The sequence below is a fragment of the Myzus persicae genome, unplaced genomic scaffold (genome assembly GCF_001856785.1).
Source record: "Myzus persicae strain clone G006 unplaced genomic scaffold, MPER_G0061.0, whole genome shotgun sequence".
NCBI lineage: Eukaryota > Metazoa > Arthropoda > Insecta > Hemiptera > Aphididae > Myzus > Myzus persicae.
The window spans coordinates 22,309-45,499 of NW_019101013.1; the positions used below are offsets into that span (position 1 = coordinate 22,309).

The 23,191-nt window shown below is 28.4% G+C and overlaps 1 protein-coding gene across 2 annotated transcripts in view; it reads right to left on the reverse strand.

The window, feature by feature from the left end:
- Positions 1–1,077: 1,077 nt before the first annotated feature.
- LOC111027285 (protein eva-1 homolog C) overlaps positions 1,078–23,191 on the reverse strand; it is a 211,294-nt gene continuing 189,180 nt past the window's right edge. Inside the window, exons 4-9 of one of the 2 annotated variants that reach the window (XM_022305605.1) lie at positions 17,232–17,381; positions 16,234–16,377; positions 12,873–13,082; positions 10,733–10,873; positions 7,577–7,848; positions 1,078–2,286 (exon numbers count right to left, since the gene is read on the reverse strand). In XM_022305605.1, the coding sequence (XP_022161297.1) occupies positions 2,209–2,286; positions 7,577–7,848; positions 10,733–10,873; positions 12,873–13,082; positions 16,234–16,377; positions 17,232–17,381 (995 nt within the window). In that variant the 3' untranslated portion in view covers positions 1,078–2,208. The remainder of the gene's footprint in view (positions 2,287–7,576; positions 7,849–10,732; positions 10,874–12,872; positions 13,083–16,233; positions 16,378–17,231; positions 17,382–23,191) is intronic. The other variant, XM_022305606.1, reaches the window with a different exon arrangement.

Below are 23,191 nucleotides of genomic sequence, written 5' to 3' on the forward strand. Positions count from 1 at the left end.
ACTGTAGTTGTACAGTTTTGACCTCGGAATATTGTTTAAACAATAATTTAAATGTGGTGAGTATGATGTTTTTTTAAAAATAAGTTTATTCATAGTATATATACATTACATTTATTTACATTGCATTGAGATTTAATGAAAAATAAATAAAAGTAAAAATTGTTTAGGTAAATACATAATAAAACAATATCTATTACAATGATTAAACTGATAAATAGACTAATAAACAATTTGAATTGACTACTTTATTTAACATTTTTTAAATTTGTTCATAATAGTCTTAAATAGAAAGAAAAACAATAAATTAATACATTTTGTCATAATACAAATAAATGTATAGTCTTAATGATAAACAATGAGCTATAGTTATCAACACAGTTAAAAAACATAAATATAATATTAAAATACAACAAGAAATGAATTTATTATTTACAATTTCTTTACATACAATTAACAGTAATGAATATTAACATTTTATTATACTTTAAAACTGGGATAATAAAGATATGGTTCGTTTATATATTACTATTATTAAGAAGTTTAACGATTGCGTTGATTTTTACTTCAAAACAATATTTTTAATAATTTATGATTTTCTACTGAGAAGGTTTAATACAAGCATAGCCGTACAGTTTGAATACTAAGGAAACAAAAATTATAATGTTCTTAAATATTTATAAATATAATATTTTAGTGATATAGCCTTTAAGTAATCGAAAGATCAATTTTGGCTTATTATTTTTAGCTCTAAAGTTATTCTTATGAAAGATTATATTTATAGTTTTTCTATGTATACATTTTATAATTGCTTATGTATTGCTCTGATTTCGTTTTATACTGAACTAAATATTTACTCCGCCAATATTTTTATATGATTTATTGTTTTTATGCGTAAAAATGTCTCATATCCATGTATTACAGATAGATATCGTTATTTTTAACGGATGATTTTATATCCTCGATGGTTCTACCTGTTCTTCTAGTTGTGCTGTGATATTTAATTAAATATATATTTTTCATTTTTATATAATACCTATTTATTTTAATTTAAACTTTATTTTCACATTATTTGATTTATTATGTTTAATAATGAAGCTTAATACTATTTTCATCATGGTGGGTATAATACTCGATTATAGGTGTCATTTTAAATCCTCATTAAGATCGTAATGGAAAAACAGGTTATCCTCCATTAGCAAAATCGTTTCTTACATATATGTATAGATATTATGTTGAAAAAACTAATTAAATTCTAAACTAAAAAAAATTAATTTTTTTTATGATTAATTAAGCAATAATTTTTTAATTTCCTTTTCAAAATATTTCTAAGTTTTACAGGTTACAAGACATCATTGTAAATTAAAAGTATTATGTGGAAACTGAAAATGATCAAGAAGTGTATTTATATTTGTATTTATTTATACTTATGGCTTATAGTATTGTGTTTAATTTAGTTATAAAATGTTTTTTTTGAGAAATGATGCTAACCAAAAGCGACAAACCCTAGAATTCGTTTATTTTGAATTAAAAAAAAAATCTCTATAATCATGTCATGAAAAGTAGTTAAAAAATAAGTTTTATTGTAATTGTATGTGTCAAAAGTTAATAACGTACCTCCAAGATTAAGTGTCTTTTCATGTTAAAATTTATCAAATTAGTCATTATCACTTTATGAGGTTCTATTCGTCGGTCACGGTTATTTTTAAGTGCAAAAAATCAATAGTAACATATTCATTATGGTAATGGAAATGAATTGTCTGTACGAACAAGCTGTAACCCTCTTCATATTTTTACATTACACAATTTTCACAGCATATAAAACTCGTTTGATGTAATAATTATTATACATCAATTTATATTGATTGTTCCCTGATTCGTTTTTCGAATGGTCTCGTTCTTTGGTTTTGAGTTTATTAAATTATCGGCAAATTAATCATATAATAATTAATAATATACTTAAAATTATATAACACGATTCGACTGATACGCAGATATTTATTTATATAATATTACATACATTATACATAAACAAAAGAAATTATAGACTAAAGTAAATTCGAAAGTCTTTTAAGTTGGGTTTTGCTAAGCTCATTCTTGGGCAAGCAACGATCCCGTCCGTTAGAAACAATACATTCTTGATGCGGCAGGATTTGCTGGCGTTTGGGATGAGCAAGGCAGCCGGCTGACCGTCTCCTTGCCGCCATTTTGTCATCCATAGTAATATTGTGAGCTGTCATTCCTACACAGACTTTTGGGCGCAATACCTTCGTTTCCATATCTCACCACCTATAATGGAAACAAAAGTAATTCACGATTAATCGTAGGTGTATAGTTTAAATATTAAACTCGATAAAAAACATTTGTGATGTCAATAATAATTATTGTGCTAATAATAAATGCAAATTATATTAGACAACTTAATGTAAACAGGTTCTATATATAGGCCTAGGTAGTTTTTTTTAAGAATAATTAAACTAAAGAACTAAAGAAGCTAAATTTAACTAAAGAAGTAGGTGGAAAAGTCCGAGGGACATCTGCTAAAAAAAAGCTTCGAACAGAAGCAGTGAGTCCTGTTAGTATTTTTAAAATTGGGAGGAATAGTTTAGAAATGTACAGTTACTACATAATATATTGTTGATTCAGTGGCGCAAAAAGAATTTTTTCATTTTGTTTTGTCCATATTTGTTTGGACATCGAGAGTTCAACCAAAGCGAAAATCTGATGTACTATAGTAATAATTGGTACGATCCAAGGGGAGATCCTGACCCGGGACCCTCTCCGCTTGGTCACGCAACTGAGTTGGTCATATTATGTACGTCTGTGACATTATGATTCATAATTATTAGATTTATCTTTATTAACTAAAATACGTGACAAATTAAACTTGTTGTATTATCAAGAGTCAGACTTCTGTGTCCCGCTAAAACACACGTTGATCATTTTTCGGCACATCATAAAATACGAGTGTCTGGTTCAGATATAGTTAGAACTCCGAATTATTAAAGTGGCATCGAGGTTATTATAAATAGCATCAAGTAGAAAAATTGGATACCATGATATTTTATTTGAGTTTAAAAATAGTTGTATACAAATCGTAATACATATTTTCCACTGTCTTGTATTTTATTTTATTCTACTGAACAACCGTTTACTCCTTTGCATAATTACGCAATGTTTATTACACGACGACACTCTGTATGATGTTACGTTAAGGGTAGATAACCTATGTTTTATGAAAATCGTCGAAAACTTATCTGACGACATTAAGTATATGTTACCAGTGTATATATTTTTAACCATTCGCCATTTAATATAACATTTGTGGTTTAAGTCTAGTGTTTAATGCGAAATAATATTTCACTGGAAAAGCGCATAAGTATATCAATGTATGAAAGTAAGAAAAACTTTTTAAATTTATGTTTACACAAAGTCGTTTTCAAGATAGATGTAAAACTGTATTGTTCAGTTACATTTATGTGAAGCTTCTACAAAAGTATATATTATACGCATATATGTATAATATAAAGTTATACGTTTATTAATTTAAAAATCGTTTTATACCGTTACAAATTTAATAGCTCATTTTAAAAGTATGCATATTTTTTAACACGGGTTTCCACATCATGCATAGATCCATGTAAAACTGTCTTTAAAAAAATATCAACTTAATTAAAATTTTTTTACTAGTATAAAAATTAAATAATACATTTTTAATTAAATCAGATGATAAGTACTGTAGGTAATGTATTATAAATTGAAGAACAATAAAAATCTAGCGGCTAAATCCAAATATATTATTATAAATAAATTTAGCAATTTTCTTTGATTATATACGTATTTACTAGCAATTGTTTTAAAATATTATGTTTGACTATAGTTATAATGTTAAAATATGAGTTGGGAGGGTTTTATCACTCATCGAGCCACAAAATGGAGAGAGCTATTGGGCTTATTGAGAGGCTATTGGGATTCAAGAATATTGGACTAGTCACATTTTATATTCAATGTCTACAATTTGAATTCATAGAATAGGTTCTAATGATTGTAAGATTTAAGAAACAATAATAAAAAAAATTAATATTTTTGGAGTCACACATAAATAAATTATTATTTACAAGTACTCATTTGTTCATAAATTCGTTGTTATGATTAAACATCAAATATTAAATTTGTATTTTTTTTTATTGCTATATTGCCATGGGCCAACGGCTCGTTTTGTGTTTAAAAATGAATAAATAAACATTATTTAGTATTTACGATTTAACAATTTACTATGTATACTACTATACTGTAAATAGATACAAAAATATTTTATGATTTTTGTATTATTAATATTATACATATAATATTAATCTTTTTTGGTGTTAAAAAACTGGCAACTATAAAATATATTTAAATTTTGGCCATGTCTAATATATTATTATGTTCAAGGTAGTTTGAAATAACGGACTAAATCGCATACTTACAAGTACGAAAAATGAACTTTTTTGTTTTAGAATAACAATATTACCGATGTCATTGAACGTTTTTCCGTAAGAATTTTAGTCTAGGTATTTTTGAACAAACCTTCCAAAACTATTTTGTATAATATAAAATAACATAATATATAATAGGTAGGCAATGAAGACTTAATAATTTCTTCGGGTCTCAACTTAATACATTTTGTTTTTTCAATGTTTGTTTTTATTGAAAATTGAATAACAAACTATAACAATGCAAAAAGATTTTCTCCCCTCCGAATAAATCGAATCCGTGTCACCAGCTGCATTACTAATACATTTTGGTGTTTTTTTAATTTTATCCATTTTCTGTTAAATTCAAAAATTTACCTTCGGTGCACCATACGGTATAAACGTACACAGTGAGTATCAGAAAGACCTTACATATAAAAATAAATTCATTACGTTTCAAATTAATTTCCTTAAAAAAATAGATAGTATTGATATTTTAAAAATAAACTACTTGACTTAACTAAACGTTTTTATCACAAAATTTGCCTAATTATTAGATTTATAAATTAGCTACTCGGAATTTCTCCAAAAATAATTTTTTTAAAATTTTCATTAGAACAAAAGTTATTTCATTTGTCAGGTCTTTCTGTTACACTCTATATTTGTGTTATTTATGGCTGATTGATACTATAAAATAATATGGTCCATATTGAACTTTTCGAGTACATATCTAATCTAAAATCTTTTTAACCGGAGTTATGATAATATTCCAACACATAAATAACATAATTATATTACAAAACATCACTAATTGTTAGAGATTACTTGCTTTACATGAAATTGAAAAATCGAGTTAAATTTAAATTTTAAATAGTGTTAGTTAATATTGATAACATATTTTAGAAATCAAATTAGAGTTTTATTTGAATAAACATTATTTTCAATATATTGTAAATTAAATACGACAGTTTCCGATGATTTGCATTTATTTGTTGATCGTTAAAATACATACTAAGTTTATAGGTATATCCGTTAATTTTATGAAAAGAATAATAACATGTATGAGTGGCATTCCAAATAGTTCGTTTTTCTTGTGAACGACATATTATATATTCTTTAAAATGTTGTGAATTACTGGAATTATTGAGTACAATGGTACCTACCTCAATAATTTGAATTAAATGAAAATAAAATAACTTGTGTAATCGCAAACGGAATAATGTTTATATCTATCATTTATAATTTCATTTTCATGAAATTAATATATTTCAAAAAATTAATATTTTTTGAAAAGAAAATAACTATTATAGACATTTTGATATTTGTATTAAAATTGATTATAAAATGTTCTTTACGTCACTACATTTTATCGTAAGCGTATTACTTTTTTCATATTAAAAAATGTATATAGGTTTTATTTATTTATTTCAAAAAATGTTAGGTTGACGGAGTTATTTCTGATCTTTAATTTTTATACTCTGGTAAGTATATTTAAAGTACAATCTGATTTCATCAACTGTAGATTTTTTTGTTGCCATTTTAATGTTTTAAGCGCATATTATAACCGATTTTTAAATTAATGTTTATCTTAAACTTGTGGTAAAAATTGTACACCATAACTTTAAATCTCATTTTCTTATGCTTCCCTCATTGTTGATTCACTTATGAGGTGCTGATAAACAGGTAGTTATGTATTTATATTTTATGGTAAAGGTACCTATTGAACAAATATTTTAAGTGAATCATTGGACTGGCTAGATATCGGAAAATGTGTAATTTATTTTCTAAGAACCGTATTTTTATTAGACGCCTATAGGTACTATATATTATTAAAAATAATACATTTAACTTTTTTAACCGTTGAAAGGGTTACTAGCAGTAATTACAAAGTCTTTAGCGATATCTTGGTTTTTTTTTTTAAATTAAATTGTCTACGATTTCAATTAACTTTACTTGTCTATTATTGTCTATGTGTTTTATTTAAGTTACTTTGCCATTATTGTAGTATGCTCAATAAATAATTATCAAACGGACAAAACGATATCCAACCGATAGCAATATTACGCAAACTGATTGTTTACCTACCGGAATATCGATACAATTTATAAGTAATACAATAATTTATCATAACATTTCACATGTAGGTAAAAGTAAAATAACGATTTTAGTCACTGCGAAAGGCTTATAACATTTTATATTATTAATAGGAAATTGTATGGGCATTTTTATTCTTCAGTTTATTTCAAAACTTGAGTTTTGAAATTCAATTTTATACTCATGTACTTAAATAACAAACATATAGTTAGGGTGTACGGTATTTCATTACTGTTGATATGTTATATTTTTTTAATTTTACAATTCAATGAAGTTCACCTAAATACTTATTACGTGCAAGTAAAAATTTGCTTAGGTCTAGTAGACGACATTTATGCAGATTCACTTTTTGCGTAAATGGGACAAAATTACTCTCTTTTATGGGTAAATTGAATTTACATATTGTATTCTGTAAGTGTGTGAATTTTAACTATTCGGGTTGCGTAAATTTACACACTTTTGCACCAATTTAGGATTGGTGTATGGGTTTACCAAACAATCACAGTTTATTATATTCCTCTTCATTTTAGAACAATTGTGTGTAATTTTTTAATTAAATAATAGAAACGTATATGGAATACGTTTTAAGAGTTATTAGTTTTGATTAAAAATGCTAAACCACTGTACTTTAAACGTTTAAATTTAAAAAAAAAAAACAGATTATGTACCTATATAATTTATAAGGTAGAGGTTAAACCTAGGGAGAAGTAAATTATGCGATCACTCCCTCCTATCGTATAAAATAAAAATAACTTCCCCAATCCCTCCCATAGTGCGCAGAGAACTTACTTAATTTATTGGTGAGTAAATATTTGAATTTTAGAATTGCCAAATGATTTATAACATTTAAAAGTTTATAGGTAGCATACTGTTTTACATCTTATTGGTTGACAATTGTCTAAAAAATAATTTAACGTTCTGCTCAAAATTATAAAACCGTTCTATCCAGTTTATTCTATTTTGATTACTAGCATGTTATTATCATCTTTTTCCAATATATTTTTTAATTATCGTAATAATAAATCTCTTACTTCGCTTGGCGACAACTGTTGTGTGGGTATAACGGTGATGGGAAATTGCGTAATATCCGTTAGATCAATATCGGCGTCTACTTCGCTAATGTTATCGCCAAATGCGTTTGGGTCGATTGACATGTCATGGCTGGCGTTATCGGACTTATGTTTGTTGTCCAAATGTCTCCTGGAACGCTGCCAGACGAATTTGGCCGCCACAACACACAGTATGGACAACAGGCCGCCAATCAATCCACCGCCCAAGTATAGGTAAAACTTGTCTTGTTTTTCTAAACAAAAAAATACACAAAAATCAACAATTAATCATTTCCGTAATCTGGTACTCACAATGGCAATATCATTACGTATATCACGTCGATCGTATATTATGACGAATTATAAATGGCCCGCGAAACATTGATAATTATTATTTAACTATATCGAAACATCGACGATCCAACCATATCGTAAAATCGATAGTTTTCGACCGACTCTATATTACCCGTTTGGAAAGCACGTCGCGGACGAAAATCGGGACCTCAATGTTTCGCGACGGGACTCTGTCATATTTTCCATTTATAAACACCGTGTGGCGTATATTATAGATGGCATACAAATGAAGTGGGTATAATATATAATACTGCGAGGAGCATATTATTATTATTATTATTATTATTATTATTATCATTACCGTGGCGGAGTGGTTCGATCGTCTGACTTACGTCTTGCGCGCATTACAAGCCCAGTCCCAGCGCCACAGTGAGCGGTTAACGCACGCGGCATGTGAGATTACTGCTGTATTGACGTTATAGTCCCGGCCGCATTACACAACCTCTATAATATATACTGACTTTGATGCTACGTTTATTAATTTAAGGTCTGCAGGTTGGGTCATAATACAGGACGTGGGTACCTCTATTTCACTACCTATGTACACGCTTTCCGAATAAAAGTCTGTTGTTCAATAATAATATAGTAATAGTAATAATAATAATAATGATAAAAAAAAAAAACAACAAAGCCACTTTGGCATAATATTATTATAATATGTTATACTAATATTAGTTTTTGGTTTTTCATCGGAAACGAATTTACAAAATAAAACATTGATAAATAATCGGATGCCGTTCATGGTCGAGGGTACATTTTTTATCAGCATTGCGCGGTATTGTATGTAATATGATATCTACAACCTCCGTATATTATAACATTCATTATTACTGCCACAATGTAATATTATAATGGTGCGATTACACTGTGATAAGCTTCAGTTATACGGAATTTAAGTTATATAATCTGTAATATGTAATGCACAGTTGATATTATAATAACAATGTTGATATTTGATTTCAGACTCTGAGCGGAGCGATGAATGTATCGGTTTTGAAATTAAGAATTTAAAAAAAACAATTTTTCGTCGGTGCACACACATTTTATGTTACGGAAAAAAAGCTTCTATCTTCAACTTTGAAGGTGGATTTCGGTTGAACTTTTCAGGATCTAGATGGTACTACAGTGGTCGAAAGGGGGAAAAAACAGAAAATACCGAATTTATGACAACATAATTTTGTTATTATTCAATTACAAACAACACTTTTTGCCAAATATTTATATTGCTATTTTATATAAGTAGTATAATTTTAAAAATATTTTTCCTAATTTTTCTCTTTTTATAGACATTTAAATTTTGTTCTTTTTTATAGACTAGGTGTGATAACAGTTTTACTTTTCGTTAAAAGTTTGAAAATGTAATGCATAGTTCTTTATAAATTGATCTAACAGCATTCTAAAAATATTTAAAATACATATACACAGTTTTTGTTAATAAATATTTGAAGACTTGAAGTCATAACTTTGATAACATTGGATTATTAAACGAAAAATAACAATTTTAGTTATTATTATGTTGTGTAGTTCCAAACAAATTTAGTCGTAGGGACTAGAAACTTTTTACTATTATGTATATAATGAATTGTTTTCTGATGATATTTCAAAAATATACCTACTAATTTTAATATAATCATGAAACTATTCATATGATCGTTCTTCTGTTCTGTTGGTACATTGGCTTATTAGTTATTAACAATGATGTATGATGTAATATTATAACAATTAATTTATAGGCGATATTTTAGCAAAAATTACTTCAACCTACTTACTGTAATAGTTATACACATAAATTATAAAATATCCTTAGAAATATGGAAAAGTGACGCACCAACATACAGTCCTCGCTCAGAATTTTCGTACCTAACGACTAATCGTTGAATTTAAAGCCATTAACATTCGTTACAGTGACCTACTTAATGACAAGGTATACTCAAAATCTACTAGGTAAACATCATAGCGATTTCCTGATTTGTTGTTGTTGTTGTTGTTAAGCTGTATTATAATATTGGTACGTTTATTTTTGTGTTCACTTAACTGTTCACTGTCTTCAACATAATATAATATCAATTGATAACATCATTATCTGTTTAGTTTTTACTTTTTTGGAGCCTTATAATAATATTATACATATCATGTATCGTTAGTTTTATTCATAAATTTAAATATTTATATTAGAAATTGTTTGAATTTCTAAGGTCATATTGAAATCATAATACTATTCACTGTACATAATATAATAATTTTTTTTTTGAAAAACTTAAACTTATATTATGCTTATATGTGAATGTTTTACACGGAAATATGAATATTATATTTATAGGGTTTGTATAAGCAATTTGGTACTATATTATCTTTATTTTGTTGTTGTTTTTTTTTTTTGGAAATTGTCATTCTTTTTATTTTCATTTCCCAGGAAACGATACAATTGTTGTGAATATCACAAAACTATTTGTCAAAAGAAATAACTGAATTGATAAGTTATTAAAAAGTTTTTTAATTCAAAAATATTGTAACAACAGTTTGAAACAACTCTCAGAAATCAGTTCTTGTATCGATAACTTTCATTGATTTAAGCCAATATTATATATATATTTAATGAAACAATGTAGTACTACATAACAATATGGAAAATTAATTTGGTTAAGTACCATTAGACGCTAAATTATTTTTCAATAAGTTACCTACATTGTTTATTTTAAATTAATTAAATTTTGTTTGATTTTGTTGACAGATTACGCTTATTCCCGCAATGTCGTTCAAACCAGCCATTAATATTTCACTTACTGTACACAATCTTGTAAGAAACGTAACCAAAAGTAACGATGTTAGCTAAGATGCTATTCGGATCAGCCGTCTTGATAGTGGTAATATTTTGTACCGGATGCTGTGTCGTGGACTGTTGATACGTATGCCGAGATATCGTACCTAATGTTGACAATATGGAAATGAGATTTGTCAATAATTATTTTCTGTGATTTTTGCCACCCAAAAGCGAAGGTTGTTGTGTTCCATTTATACAGTGGTAGCGATGACCGTGCATCAGCGCGTGTGCTAAATACTGATAACTTATAAGCCGCAGCGTAAGTGGCAATTATAATTATGGTGTACGAAGGTGTATTTTATTATAGTTGTGGTAGTGCTAGTGATATTTTACAATTAAACATGATTATAATATTGTTATTGCATTTGCCCGCTGTGATGATAGAAACCAGCATGTAATAATATATTATTATATTAATAGCGCGTCAAAGGGTTAGTATCAAGCAGAATTAGCAATATTCATCAAACCATTATACTATTAGGTATAATATAAATTATTATCAGCCTGAAAAGTATGACGAAACGAAGTAATAATAATATTGTGTTCTCGAATAATCGAGTAATGTTTCTGTACAATTTTATAGGCAATCGCGGGGAGTCCTGCAGTAATAGTTTTTAATTTTAATAAATTACGTTAAACAAGATTACAATACGAAAATAAAATGTTTAGTGTAAGTGTGCAAGTGTGCAACGCACAACACTGCGGTAGAAATATTTTTTATTTATTTTATTTTTCTCATTTTTAATAATACAGTTAAGAAAATATAAACCTAATTATATTTCAATAAGTAGGTAGTTTTCGTCTCGTTATAATTTAGTTTTAAATTTTTGAAAAAATACTTTTTAATAAAAAGAAAACAAGGTTAGTGTAGAATAACATTATTTATTGTATTACTGTAAAATATACATTTATATGCATTTCACTCTTGAAGTCTTTACAACTTCAATTTGCGAATATTTTGCTGAAGAGTTTACTACCTGGTAAATAAATATTAGGTAAGATTACATAATAATATGCAGAAGTATGATTGAAGTCGTATTTTGAAATAAGAAAATGTAGGTATTTTGATTGTCTTTTACTTTAAAAATTGCAACTACAATTACAATTACCAAATTACATAGGTAATTAGGTAGGTATATGTTGATAGTCTTGACGTGAGTCTCAGATTTAAGCACCAGATTACCACTTAAACAATTAAAATAATTTAGATTTAAATCTAAATTTTGGCGAGCTTTACATTTAAGCTGGGTTTACTAAATTGAGATATTTTTTTCTGATTCACGTGCAAATAATAGTAATGTATTACACAAATCAATTAGAAAAAATAAATAAAATGTGAAAAACCCTTTTTTTTACATAAAAGTCATCATCGAAAAAAAAAATTATTTACTATTACAATAAAATAAATTTAATTAATGACCAACGAGACTTTTCTTTAAATTGATTTACAAACTTCTTTCGTTAGTTTTAGGTTTTCTCTAATACCTATTCCTCATATTTTTATATTAATGTCTTACATAAAAATAAATATTTTTTAATTACTTTTGTGAATATATATATTGGACAATATTGGACAATTTTTGAACACCTACCAATTAATTTGTTATGCATTGAGAAACATTCATTAATTTTATTTAATTCATACGAAAGCAATTAAAAATTCTTATTGATATTATTTTAATATACAAATATTACGATAAAATAAAAAATAAAATTACACTAAATGTTCTAAAATTAAAATGAATTTATTTTAAGTATAATGATCACAGTGGAATTATTTAAATAGTTTATTTTAAATTCTTTTTAGAAAAATTAAACATTGAACAGTCTTCAGCGAGCTCCCTGTATTAACGTAATTTGTATTTTATAGAATCAGTCCCACGAGGAATTACTAATTTAAAGTGGCGGGGTAATGTTGATACGGCTTGCTCGTTATTTTAAATCAAAAATCCTTCGTTAGACACCATACATAATACAAAATATATACAACAATATGCGATACGTATTTTGTGTTATTCAAGGACCATATCAACATTTTTCCATTACTTATATAATATGTCTGCGCTTGAAATATACTAATAAATCAATAATCTGTGTGCTTACCCAGTGACGAACTAGATGAATTTCCATGCCCAACGGGATCAGCAGCCGACTCGTTATACCTAGTCCTGGGGTCGTTGGCGGGCGGGGATAAGGATTCGAATGGCTGTACGGGGGCCACACCGGGGTTGTCAAAGTAGTCCAGTTCCATTACAGTCGGTTCGTCGGAATGAGCAGGCTCTTCGAATTGTTCTTTTAACACTCTCCTGGGCACTATAAAAAACCAATACCGAAAAAATGTAGATTAGTCTACAATATATTATATTGTTAACACGGGGCCTTATCACATTTTTTGCGTTTATGGTTCAAATGGGATCGTACATCATGGAGAACGCAGTTTCAAATAAAATAGACTAGTACACTCCGAGGGGTATTAAAAACGTCATTTTAAATTCGATATGTTTTCAACTATAGACATGATATATTATTTTCATATAGTGTATTATTGTATTTATTATGATATATAGGTATTTTTAATTAATCATTACTAATTTGAAACTAGGTATCTCTAATACATTTTAATGGTGTTGTTGTAAGTAGTTTTGAAACATAATATTTTATAATGGATATTTAATAGAATCAAATTTTACTTATTTTTCTACTCATTGTTGGTGTTAATAAACATAAAATGGAAAATTATTATTCATTCGAAGACAATAGCATAAAGTACAGGCGTAAAGTAACCATATTTTCTCAAAATAATTTATTATTTTAATGATTTTTTTCAAACAATCAATTTTTAGATAGTAATTTTTTTCATTTAGAATTATTTATTTTATTTTTTAAAATTATACAAGTAGGTAGTTCCATTAAAAATGTATTACTCAGAGGAAAACGGTTTTCAACTTTTTATCCTTGTGAAACCCCCAAGTAAATGTCCTTTTGAAAAATCGCCTTTTCTAAGTATTAGTAATAGTAATATGACAGTATGTATATGTACACAAATAGGTGCTGTGAAACGTATAATCACATTAAGTAATTATTATGAAATGTAATTTTGAAAGTAAATAGAGTACACGACATGATGGATTAGTATTAGAAACTACATAAAAACGAATATTTTTTATATAACTCCGTTGGAATTGCCAAAAGATGATAAGTAGATTAGAATAAATATATTATAGGAGGTAGGAATAAACCAGAAAACTATTAAATAAATGGAAGTACTTTTATATAAGTTTATCATACATATTGGCATCGTACAAAACTATTTAACTATGTAAACCTATTAAAATACAAAGGCATATGGAATATGTGCAATTTCGTTATAAACTTGTTTCAATTAATTTATCAAATGGAAAATTTTCAAATTAGCACAAATAATTAATGTTGTAACTTTTAAGTGTAGGTATACGCTACGGTATAGAATAATGAATAAATAAAAACATAAAGAGAACGACGTATGGGCTATAATAGGTCGAGTGAACGAAAACAAAAATTGTTTGTAGAATTACGCATAATGAAAAAATTAGAAATTAATTCATCAAAATAATAAATTATATGTGATGGCCATGTTCTGGGGAACCCATAACAGAATCTTGCACCAACGGAAACATGAAAAAATATTAAAGTTTTTTGGAATATTGTTAAACGTATACCGGGAAATATACCGATGTACACTACAAGTCTACAAATATTTACTAAATGTAATATTAATAACTCAAAAATGTAATGCGTTATTGGTAGTATATATAGATAGCGTACACATCATATTATTATTGTAACACACAGACACGAGGTAGCGAACTATATTGTAGCTTTATTTAATAAAAATAACATAATAATAATTTGAGTTCGAGAAAATATGGTGCGTTACAACATGTCGCTTTTCGAAGATACGTATTTTATTCCATCGTATTACAGCGGCGGGAAATGTAAACGGTTTGGACGAGTATATTTGCTTTTCATCAATTCGTTTTCCGGGAATGCATTACGGGTTAGGTATCTGTCTACAATACGTATGATATAAACACGTAGACGTATTTCGTTTCAAAAATGATTTGCGAGGAGGTCGCAGCTAGGAGCACCGAGTGTCCATACAAATTTTTCAGATTTTTTAGTGTAGGTGCTCAGTACTCCTACTTCTTTTTTAAGGTATAGGACGGTATACATCATTATTTTGACCTTTGGGTTGTAACTCTATTTTTCAATTAGATTTTTGAAAATCATTTTAAAATAATTATCTCTACCATATGTTATTAAAGTTTCTTTAATACATAATAATTTAATTTTTAATTTACTAAGTGTACCCTTTCTAAATTCTTTACTCAAAATTGGTTCACAATTACCAAATTGGTTCCAATGAATTTTCATTTTTATCATAATATAGGTACCTGCTATGTAAATTATGAAAAATTGTTGTATACAAATCGACAACAGTTTCACAGGATAGCACGTTTGTTTTTCTAATTAAACTATATACTAGTGCAAGAAATAAGTTAAATTCGAATTTATTCATACTATAATAATAATGAAATGGTTTATAATCATAGCTTTACCCAATATCAAATAGGTGAGTCGAAATTAATTAAAATAAATAATAATAAAAACAATTGAAACACTAATTAACATTTCATTTTCAGCTGTTTTGCTTGACTTAAAGTGCTCTTCTTTGTTTTAGGTATGTTTCACGTTAGATCTTTTTTCAGTTAATAAAAATATACTTGTGTGGGCGAAAGACAATTTCGCATTAAGTTTTCAGTCAAACTACTTGCAAAAATGTGTAATTCGTTCTGACGTAGATGAAAGTTCTGCCCACATCTTTCTGGTGGAAAATCATAGTCAGATATAAATAATAATACTTATTTGTACGCATGTGAAACAGTCTGAACATTTGTATGATGGTAAGTTGTTATATTTTATCGGGAACCAATTCCGTATTTCCCATTTCTAGAATATTCTCCAATATTGAACTCTAACGATCCCAACGATATCTAGTAGTCTAGAATTGATCGCTAAATAGCGTACACGTTTGCCTACGACCCGCAGACTACTAGACTAGTATACCATTGAGTATAATATTATATTGTACAATATACTACTACTACTTGATAGCCTATTCTTAATGTATTAGTGTTAGTGGTCTTATGTATGTATTAGTGGCTCCGTAATAATATTAGGATATTGATCACACATATATTATTATCTGACTGGAACGTATTCTTAGAACAGTCTAAATCCACGCGCGCAACTCTGTCTAGCCTCCCGTTCGCGGGTTATAAGTGTTAGGACGGCAAGGTACTATGATAAAAAATGTGAATTTATTTTTTATCTGTATGCCTTCGGGGGTCTCCATCACTCTGTAGCCGGTTTACTGCATTATAATGAAAACATTTTTTTCCGCGGAATAGCTTCAGATACTCACCGCAGTTGTAAACGACTTTCAAGTACATCCTGGAAGCTGGTTTGCAAGGGTTGCCGAACGTCGCCGCATCCGCCGCCAGTCTGCAATTTCTCTTGCCGTGGCACACAGTCATCACGGTCTCCGTCGCGTAACTCACCAGACACGCTGGAAAAGAATTTAACTTATCAGCACTGTTCAACAATACGTTTTTAACACAACCATCGAATCGTGTCTACAAAACAGATTGATCGTGCATAGCAGTAGATATAATAACATTATTGCCTCGACCGTTAATTATTAGTTTAATACTGCAACAACTCAAAAATAAATAAATAAATGGAAAATTAGTTGACCTTAAACCATCATCGTTTTACTTTTCAATATCAAAAACAAAAAGTTAAATTATTATAGATCATTAGTATAGTAGTGTGTTAGGGGTTCTAAGTTAATTTTTACAGTGACTTGAAAAAAGTTCAAGAGATCATTACTGGCTTACACGCACAACGAATACCGTGAACCTACAGATTATATTTTCTTAAATTTTAGTTCATTAGCTAAAAGCGTATTTCAAGTTGTATTAGTACATAATTAATGGTAAATAAAAATAATGTGTACACGGTAATTGTCGACTGTATAAGTCGTATGGTCGGTTTGAATTGTTTTTGTCTCCTCGTAAAAATGAACACAGAACCCCCAAATATATAGGTTTCTGTTATGTGGTTCTTTAGTAAAATATGTTTGTGTGTCATATCCAACTGTGAAGTGAAACAAAATCACTAAAAAAACGTAAGCAACAATCAAAACTATAGGTTGTAATAACATAACCCCTACATAATATCTAATAAGATTTTTCAAAATTAAATCGTATACATAACTGATTTACATCAAACTGTATAGTCAATTAAGGAATTGGTGAATTTTTTTTAATTGCACTCTTGAAAACGTTAGGTACTTTTTTCAGGAGTTGTGACAGTCTAGAAATAGAGGGAATAATAATAATAGTTGTATGATATATTTACTCTCTTCGGGAACGCCTTGTGGTTGCGGACACTGGATACTCTCGTACTCTGTCCGGCCATAGCTTGCTGAGAACATGGCCAGCCGGGAATTCGGATTGCACTGCAAGTTGACCACCTCGTTTTCACACGCCACTTTGCTCCTGAACTCGACTGTCAAAAAATTAACATAATCGTCATCAGAACTGGCCACACTATACAATACGTAGAACATATACAATGCGTTATTGTAGGTACGTGAAGTAGCAGATGACGAAACTCGTTTATTGATTTCGGATTTCTTGTGAAAAGTTAAGCTTTGAGAAAAATTAAATAAATAATACTCTAAACGTGGAGACATAGGAAGGCACGACTGCTGTTGTTATAGCCGTTTACAACATTTTTTGAAAATATTATTAAATATTCACTTGACTATTAAGTATTTAAGTGCTCTTTATGTGTATTATTGCATTTTGTACTATTCGCTCCAGAAACTGTCTTCAATGTCTTACTAATTTTATCTTATAATAATATTTTACATAATTTATATAGTCATTTCTGAAGTTTAGTTGAACTTTATAATTTCTAAAAGAGTTGTATGTACACCTCTTCTGGTAGAGGTTATGGTGGTTTAGAAAATTTGATTCGGAAAATAGAAATGTAAAAACATTATTCTTTTATCTTTATTTTTATAAATTAAAAGTGCTGGAAAAACCTTTTTTTTCTGTTTAAAACAACAGTTTTTTTTTCAGTCGGTTAAAACAAAATGTTCTAAAACTAACAACTATAGATTTTATATACATTTAAAATAGAATTTATTTTGTAGCAAATTTATATTTTTTATCTTTGTTTACATTGTAATTTTAATATATAATACTAGTACAGGTTCTAATTAATAATAATTATCGATACGGTTATTATACAATTTTACATTCATTTAATTAATGGCTAAGCGAAATCAGCAATAAAATGTATTATCCCCGTGAAACTTTCGTAAATATTAGTTTTAACGATATACCTAAGTAATTAAAAGTCAATAAAAAAATTATAAACTTTTATAACTCAGTAAGAATATCCTTTTTAATTCACAACATATTATTTTGATGTAGCTGGCTAGGTTTACTTTAGGCGGTGCAGTTTATCCGGACGTTTTTCACGCTTTGAATGCACATACAATTTATATATATATATATACAATGTGAGTACCAAACCACGATTTTTGGGGGTTTAATTCTCGCGCGGCATTTGAATGAAAAGACGCGCAACGATATAACAATAATCATAATAATAATATCGTGAAATTTCCCGACAACCCACGTCGACCACAACATTTTTATGTATTTAATCTTTTTTTTTTTGTGTTGTTTTGAGTGGTCACCTGTTGTTGGCTCGACGGGTTTTCAGAATATTAACCATATTATCTTATCAGTATTCTGTTGGTATTTTAAATATTATAATTTCCAGCCTCTACGAGTCTGACCTTAACGATGTACATTAACCACGGCAACAAGCTGCTGTTATCCTTGTCCGCAGTAACAAGTTACCAAACATGACTGCCTATACCGCACAGTTTGTCTCGCCGTGTTTTTACTTGTACATGTACCCGCCCACCTATTATTTATACACCCTTTACCCCCCTTCTACCACAACTCAAAAACTATCAATCCTATTTGTTGATAAATAGCTTATCAGTTAAGCTTTCGAAATATTTACATAAATAAGTGGCTCTATAGATTGCTTGTTCGACGTTTTTGAGAAAAACAAAGAATCAAATGATTCCAAAAAATATTATAATTGAATTTCTTTAATACGGTTATAATATTTAAATGATAAAAATGTAAAAAGTTATTGGCTGGGATAAACGACCCTATATGTGTACAGTAGATGAACTAAAAATGTTTTCTCCAGTAGCCGACCATCTGGATCATTCTATGGGAAGATAAGCTTTTCAAAAAACAAACAACCAAACTAGAGAGGAATGAGTTTATAATAAGTTTTTTTTTCAGTTTTGTGTGTTTAGTTTGTTAAAAAAAAATTATCATAATATTGAACTATGGTGTCCGTGTCTGTACGATTTTTTTAGTGCTCATGCTCGTCGTAATTTCATCAAATATTATTGAAAAGTTTTAAAAATTGACCGTTTAAAGTTCAGGTTTGTAAATCAGTTCAATAATTCATAAGTAGCAACGTGATGAGACTTTTAGAATCGTTTTATTCGTCCAAACTATGTACCTAAGTCGAAATAAAAACAGTGAAAGACGTAAGTATACGTCATACCAACTATATTGTATCGACGTTTGAGGTTACCTTGTTATGTAGAAGAAGCACAAAATCTTCACGTCACCCTTTATAGAGACACATCTGGGTTTTTTGTAGTGTTTCAGGGGTGTAAGTGTGGATGCGTGCGTGCGTGCGTGCGTGTGTGTGTGTGTGTGTGTGTGTGTGTGTGTGTGTGTGTGTGTGTGTGTGTGTGCGAGTGTTTGAGTGGGTGGCTTTTACTGGTTATATTATTATTTTGTTATTGTATAATATACGAATAATCAAAACAACGTAAACCGTTTTGTCAGCCAATTTTTTTAAGATTTACTCTTTCTTTAAAGTTTCAATCACTAATACCTCCGAGAACGGATTGTGTTCCTATATAAATAATACATTAGCTGGCGACTGCGTTTTATTCGAATTTCCAACGAATAAAACTGCCACGGACAGTCCCGCGAGCTCGACTAAGCACTGCGATGACGCACGTTTGCATAAATAATTTGTAGGTCCCATTTGTATGCCTCGCAGATCATCATCATCATAATAATAATAATAATAATAATATGTGAATACGCCGTACAATAATAATTATTAAATCGTGTCAAACGAAAGTCTATAACGGTTCGATTCACATTTATGTGTTAGATGTTCATTTGTTTTTCAACTACGCCAGTAAATGTTGAATATTATTTCCGCAGCACAACAATAACGGAGGTAGCAATATGGCTGGGGTTTTTCGATTAGACTGCATAAAATGTCGTCCATTTTCAATTTGTATAACCTCATTTAAATATTATGTTTATCTACATCACATGTTTAATGTATATTTACATTCGTTTTTATGAAATTGTGATTATTAAAATATCCCCCCCCCCCCATCAATATTCGTTGAAATGCAGTTATATTTTGGGTGTTATACGGTGGGAAATTATATCGATTAATATAATTCATATCACGAAATATTTTAAATTCATTAAACCCGAACTGGGGGACAAACGGTCGACCATTATCACCTAATAATATAAAACTTCCGACGTCCCAAATTCAATAAAATAGCTCGTTAACACTTCTATCACTCTCGTAGCCATTATAATATTTTCCATAGACCAACACTCGATCAATTAACTATTATTAGTAACAATCAACAAAATAAATTTCAAGTATGTTAAATGTATGTTTATATAATATTTACTTGTAAGATACAAATTTAATATATTTCGAACACGCAGCAACAATTCCAAGATTTTTTTTATTTTGATTGAAGGGACATGGCGTAGCATTTAATTAAACACTTTACAATGTTTGGAAGTTTTGTGTGTAATAATTGTATCATTTTGATGATTACCTAAGGTCTTTAAGAGTAACACTCGCCACTTAAATATAACTCTCTACTGTTTCAATAAAATGTTTTTATGTCTAGCTGAGAACTTGACTTGTATTTTTATGGTCCTCGATTGACTCGAGTTAGAAAATTTACCATAATACGATGCAATTTAATACAATATTTTAAAACACCTATCTGTGTACATATTTACAACAGTTGTATAATAGTTAGTAATTCACTATTCATTGTTCATAAAATAATTCAATTTTTTTAAAAACTTAAATTTTGTGACTAAATTTAAAGCGTTTTATTTATTTGATTGCATCGCTCAAACCTAGTGAGCCACTGAAAACTAGAACGTCTATTTTAGTATTAATCTCTATTTTCTAAACATTTCTCTTGAACAGACTCGATTAGATAAACACAAGATTTACCTGTCGGATACCGTCATTTAATAACGAACCAGCAAATTCGCAATAACCATACCTAATTTATTTAAAGCTGTAAATGGATTTTCTGATGGCTGTTATTGTATATTATTTTATCAGAATTTTGATTTCTTTGATACAATTTTGGGGCTTGGGCTAAATGTATGATATTATAAATTATAATATACGACCACTCGAAAGTTCTAGTGCGGTAAACAACACATTTGTCTCAATTTATATTTCATTGTATGCATTTATAGGCTTATACAATGAGAAATAAGATATAACCTTAACGTAATCTTAAATTAATCATACAATATTATTTAGCCTTAATTGACAATAATTGTACTTTTAATCGTCAATATTTGAATTAATCGGGCTCCAGTTTATTTGCCGATAATAATATGTACATAATTTATGAACGACAAAGTGACGACATATTGCTCTTATTTATTTATATTTGTTTTATATAGATATTTATTTAAAATACTAAATGTATTGATATGTTAAGTGACTGTTTAATTTACCAAGTAAAATACGACACTTGATAGGTATGTTTTGTAAGAGTATTTCAATTAAATTTTTTTAACAATATTTTTAATTATTTATAAACTAAAAGTGAATATTTTATTTTAGTTCGTTGCAAGTTTAATAACACTGATATTATATTTATTTATCTTATGTTATGCGGTGGTTGGTCATTAGTTACAGTTGTGCACAATTAGAGAAAAAACATCTGATATAGTCGATAACATATTTTATATCTAAATTACTTGCTTTTATAACATTACGGTTATGATGATGTAGGACATAAATCATAAAAATGCACGTATCATACTCCGTTCAAAAATCATTTCGAATATGTGGTTGGTAAATGGCAATTCTAGCAATTAAATCGTACGTTGTTTATTCGCCAGTAGTGTCTAACGTCGAGAGAGATAAAAAAAAAGGATCGATTAAAAAGTTTGAAATTATGCCGGAGATGGATGAAACGGATAAGCTGAATGGGTTGTTTGACAAATGAGTATGTATAACTTTTATTTTATAACAATTTTTCGACGTCACAAAGCCGCCAGAACAGAGGCGTTTTTGAAATTCAAAATAAATTATTTTTATATTAATAAATAGTTGTATGTACAATAAGTTGTGTACAAATTAGTAAAAATAAATATTATTTTTCATCACAACTTTAGGTGTGGAATCAGTATGTTTGGAATTATGTAAAAATGCTTGTCGGTCATTTTTTAAAATTAAACGAAACAATGGTATACATTATTATTTATTGTTTTCACCAGAGCTTACATGCAAATAAAAAGTTTTCTACAGATGAAATTATTAATCGTAGCAATTGAGTTGCTCACTAGAATGTTATAATATATGTGTACGTCGGAAAATACAATAGTATAAGCAGTGTACTTATAAATTTATAATAATTAAATTCCTGAATACTCAAAGAAGGATTAAGAGCAGAGTCGGAGATAGGACTATGGACAAAGGGGTAAGGCGAATCGGAATTTAATCTCGTGTCTTTCCAATGGGCAGACACCCACAAAAATTTAGCTTTCCTATTTATATTTCTCTATTTCCACTAGTGTTTAAACATTATAATATTAAATTCATCGTCATACATTTAATTTAACAGTAAGTTGTTTGGAACGCATGTCAAGAAGATATTTTATTTTTTATTCTCGTCTGTTTCAAAAATGTAGACACAAATAGAAACCTTGTTTTTAAAATAAGTGAAAAATCGTAAGTCAAAAGTAGTATTTTAAAATACTAGACCTCTGTAAAAAAGAAAAAATGTATTAAGACCAATATATTGACCTAATGCACTAGGAGTACCAGCAAAATATAGGTCCAGTGGTTGAAAGGATTTAATGTATGTATTTAGCTAATGCTCATTTTCAATTTTTTATAACAATTATTTTTTTTAAAGACTTTAAAAATTGATGTAAAAATTAATGAAAGTTTCA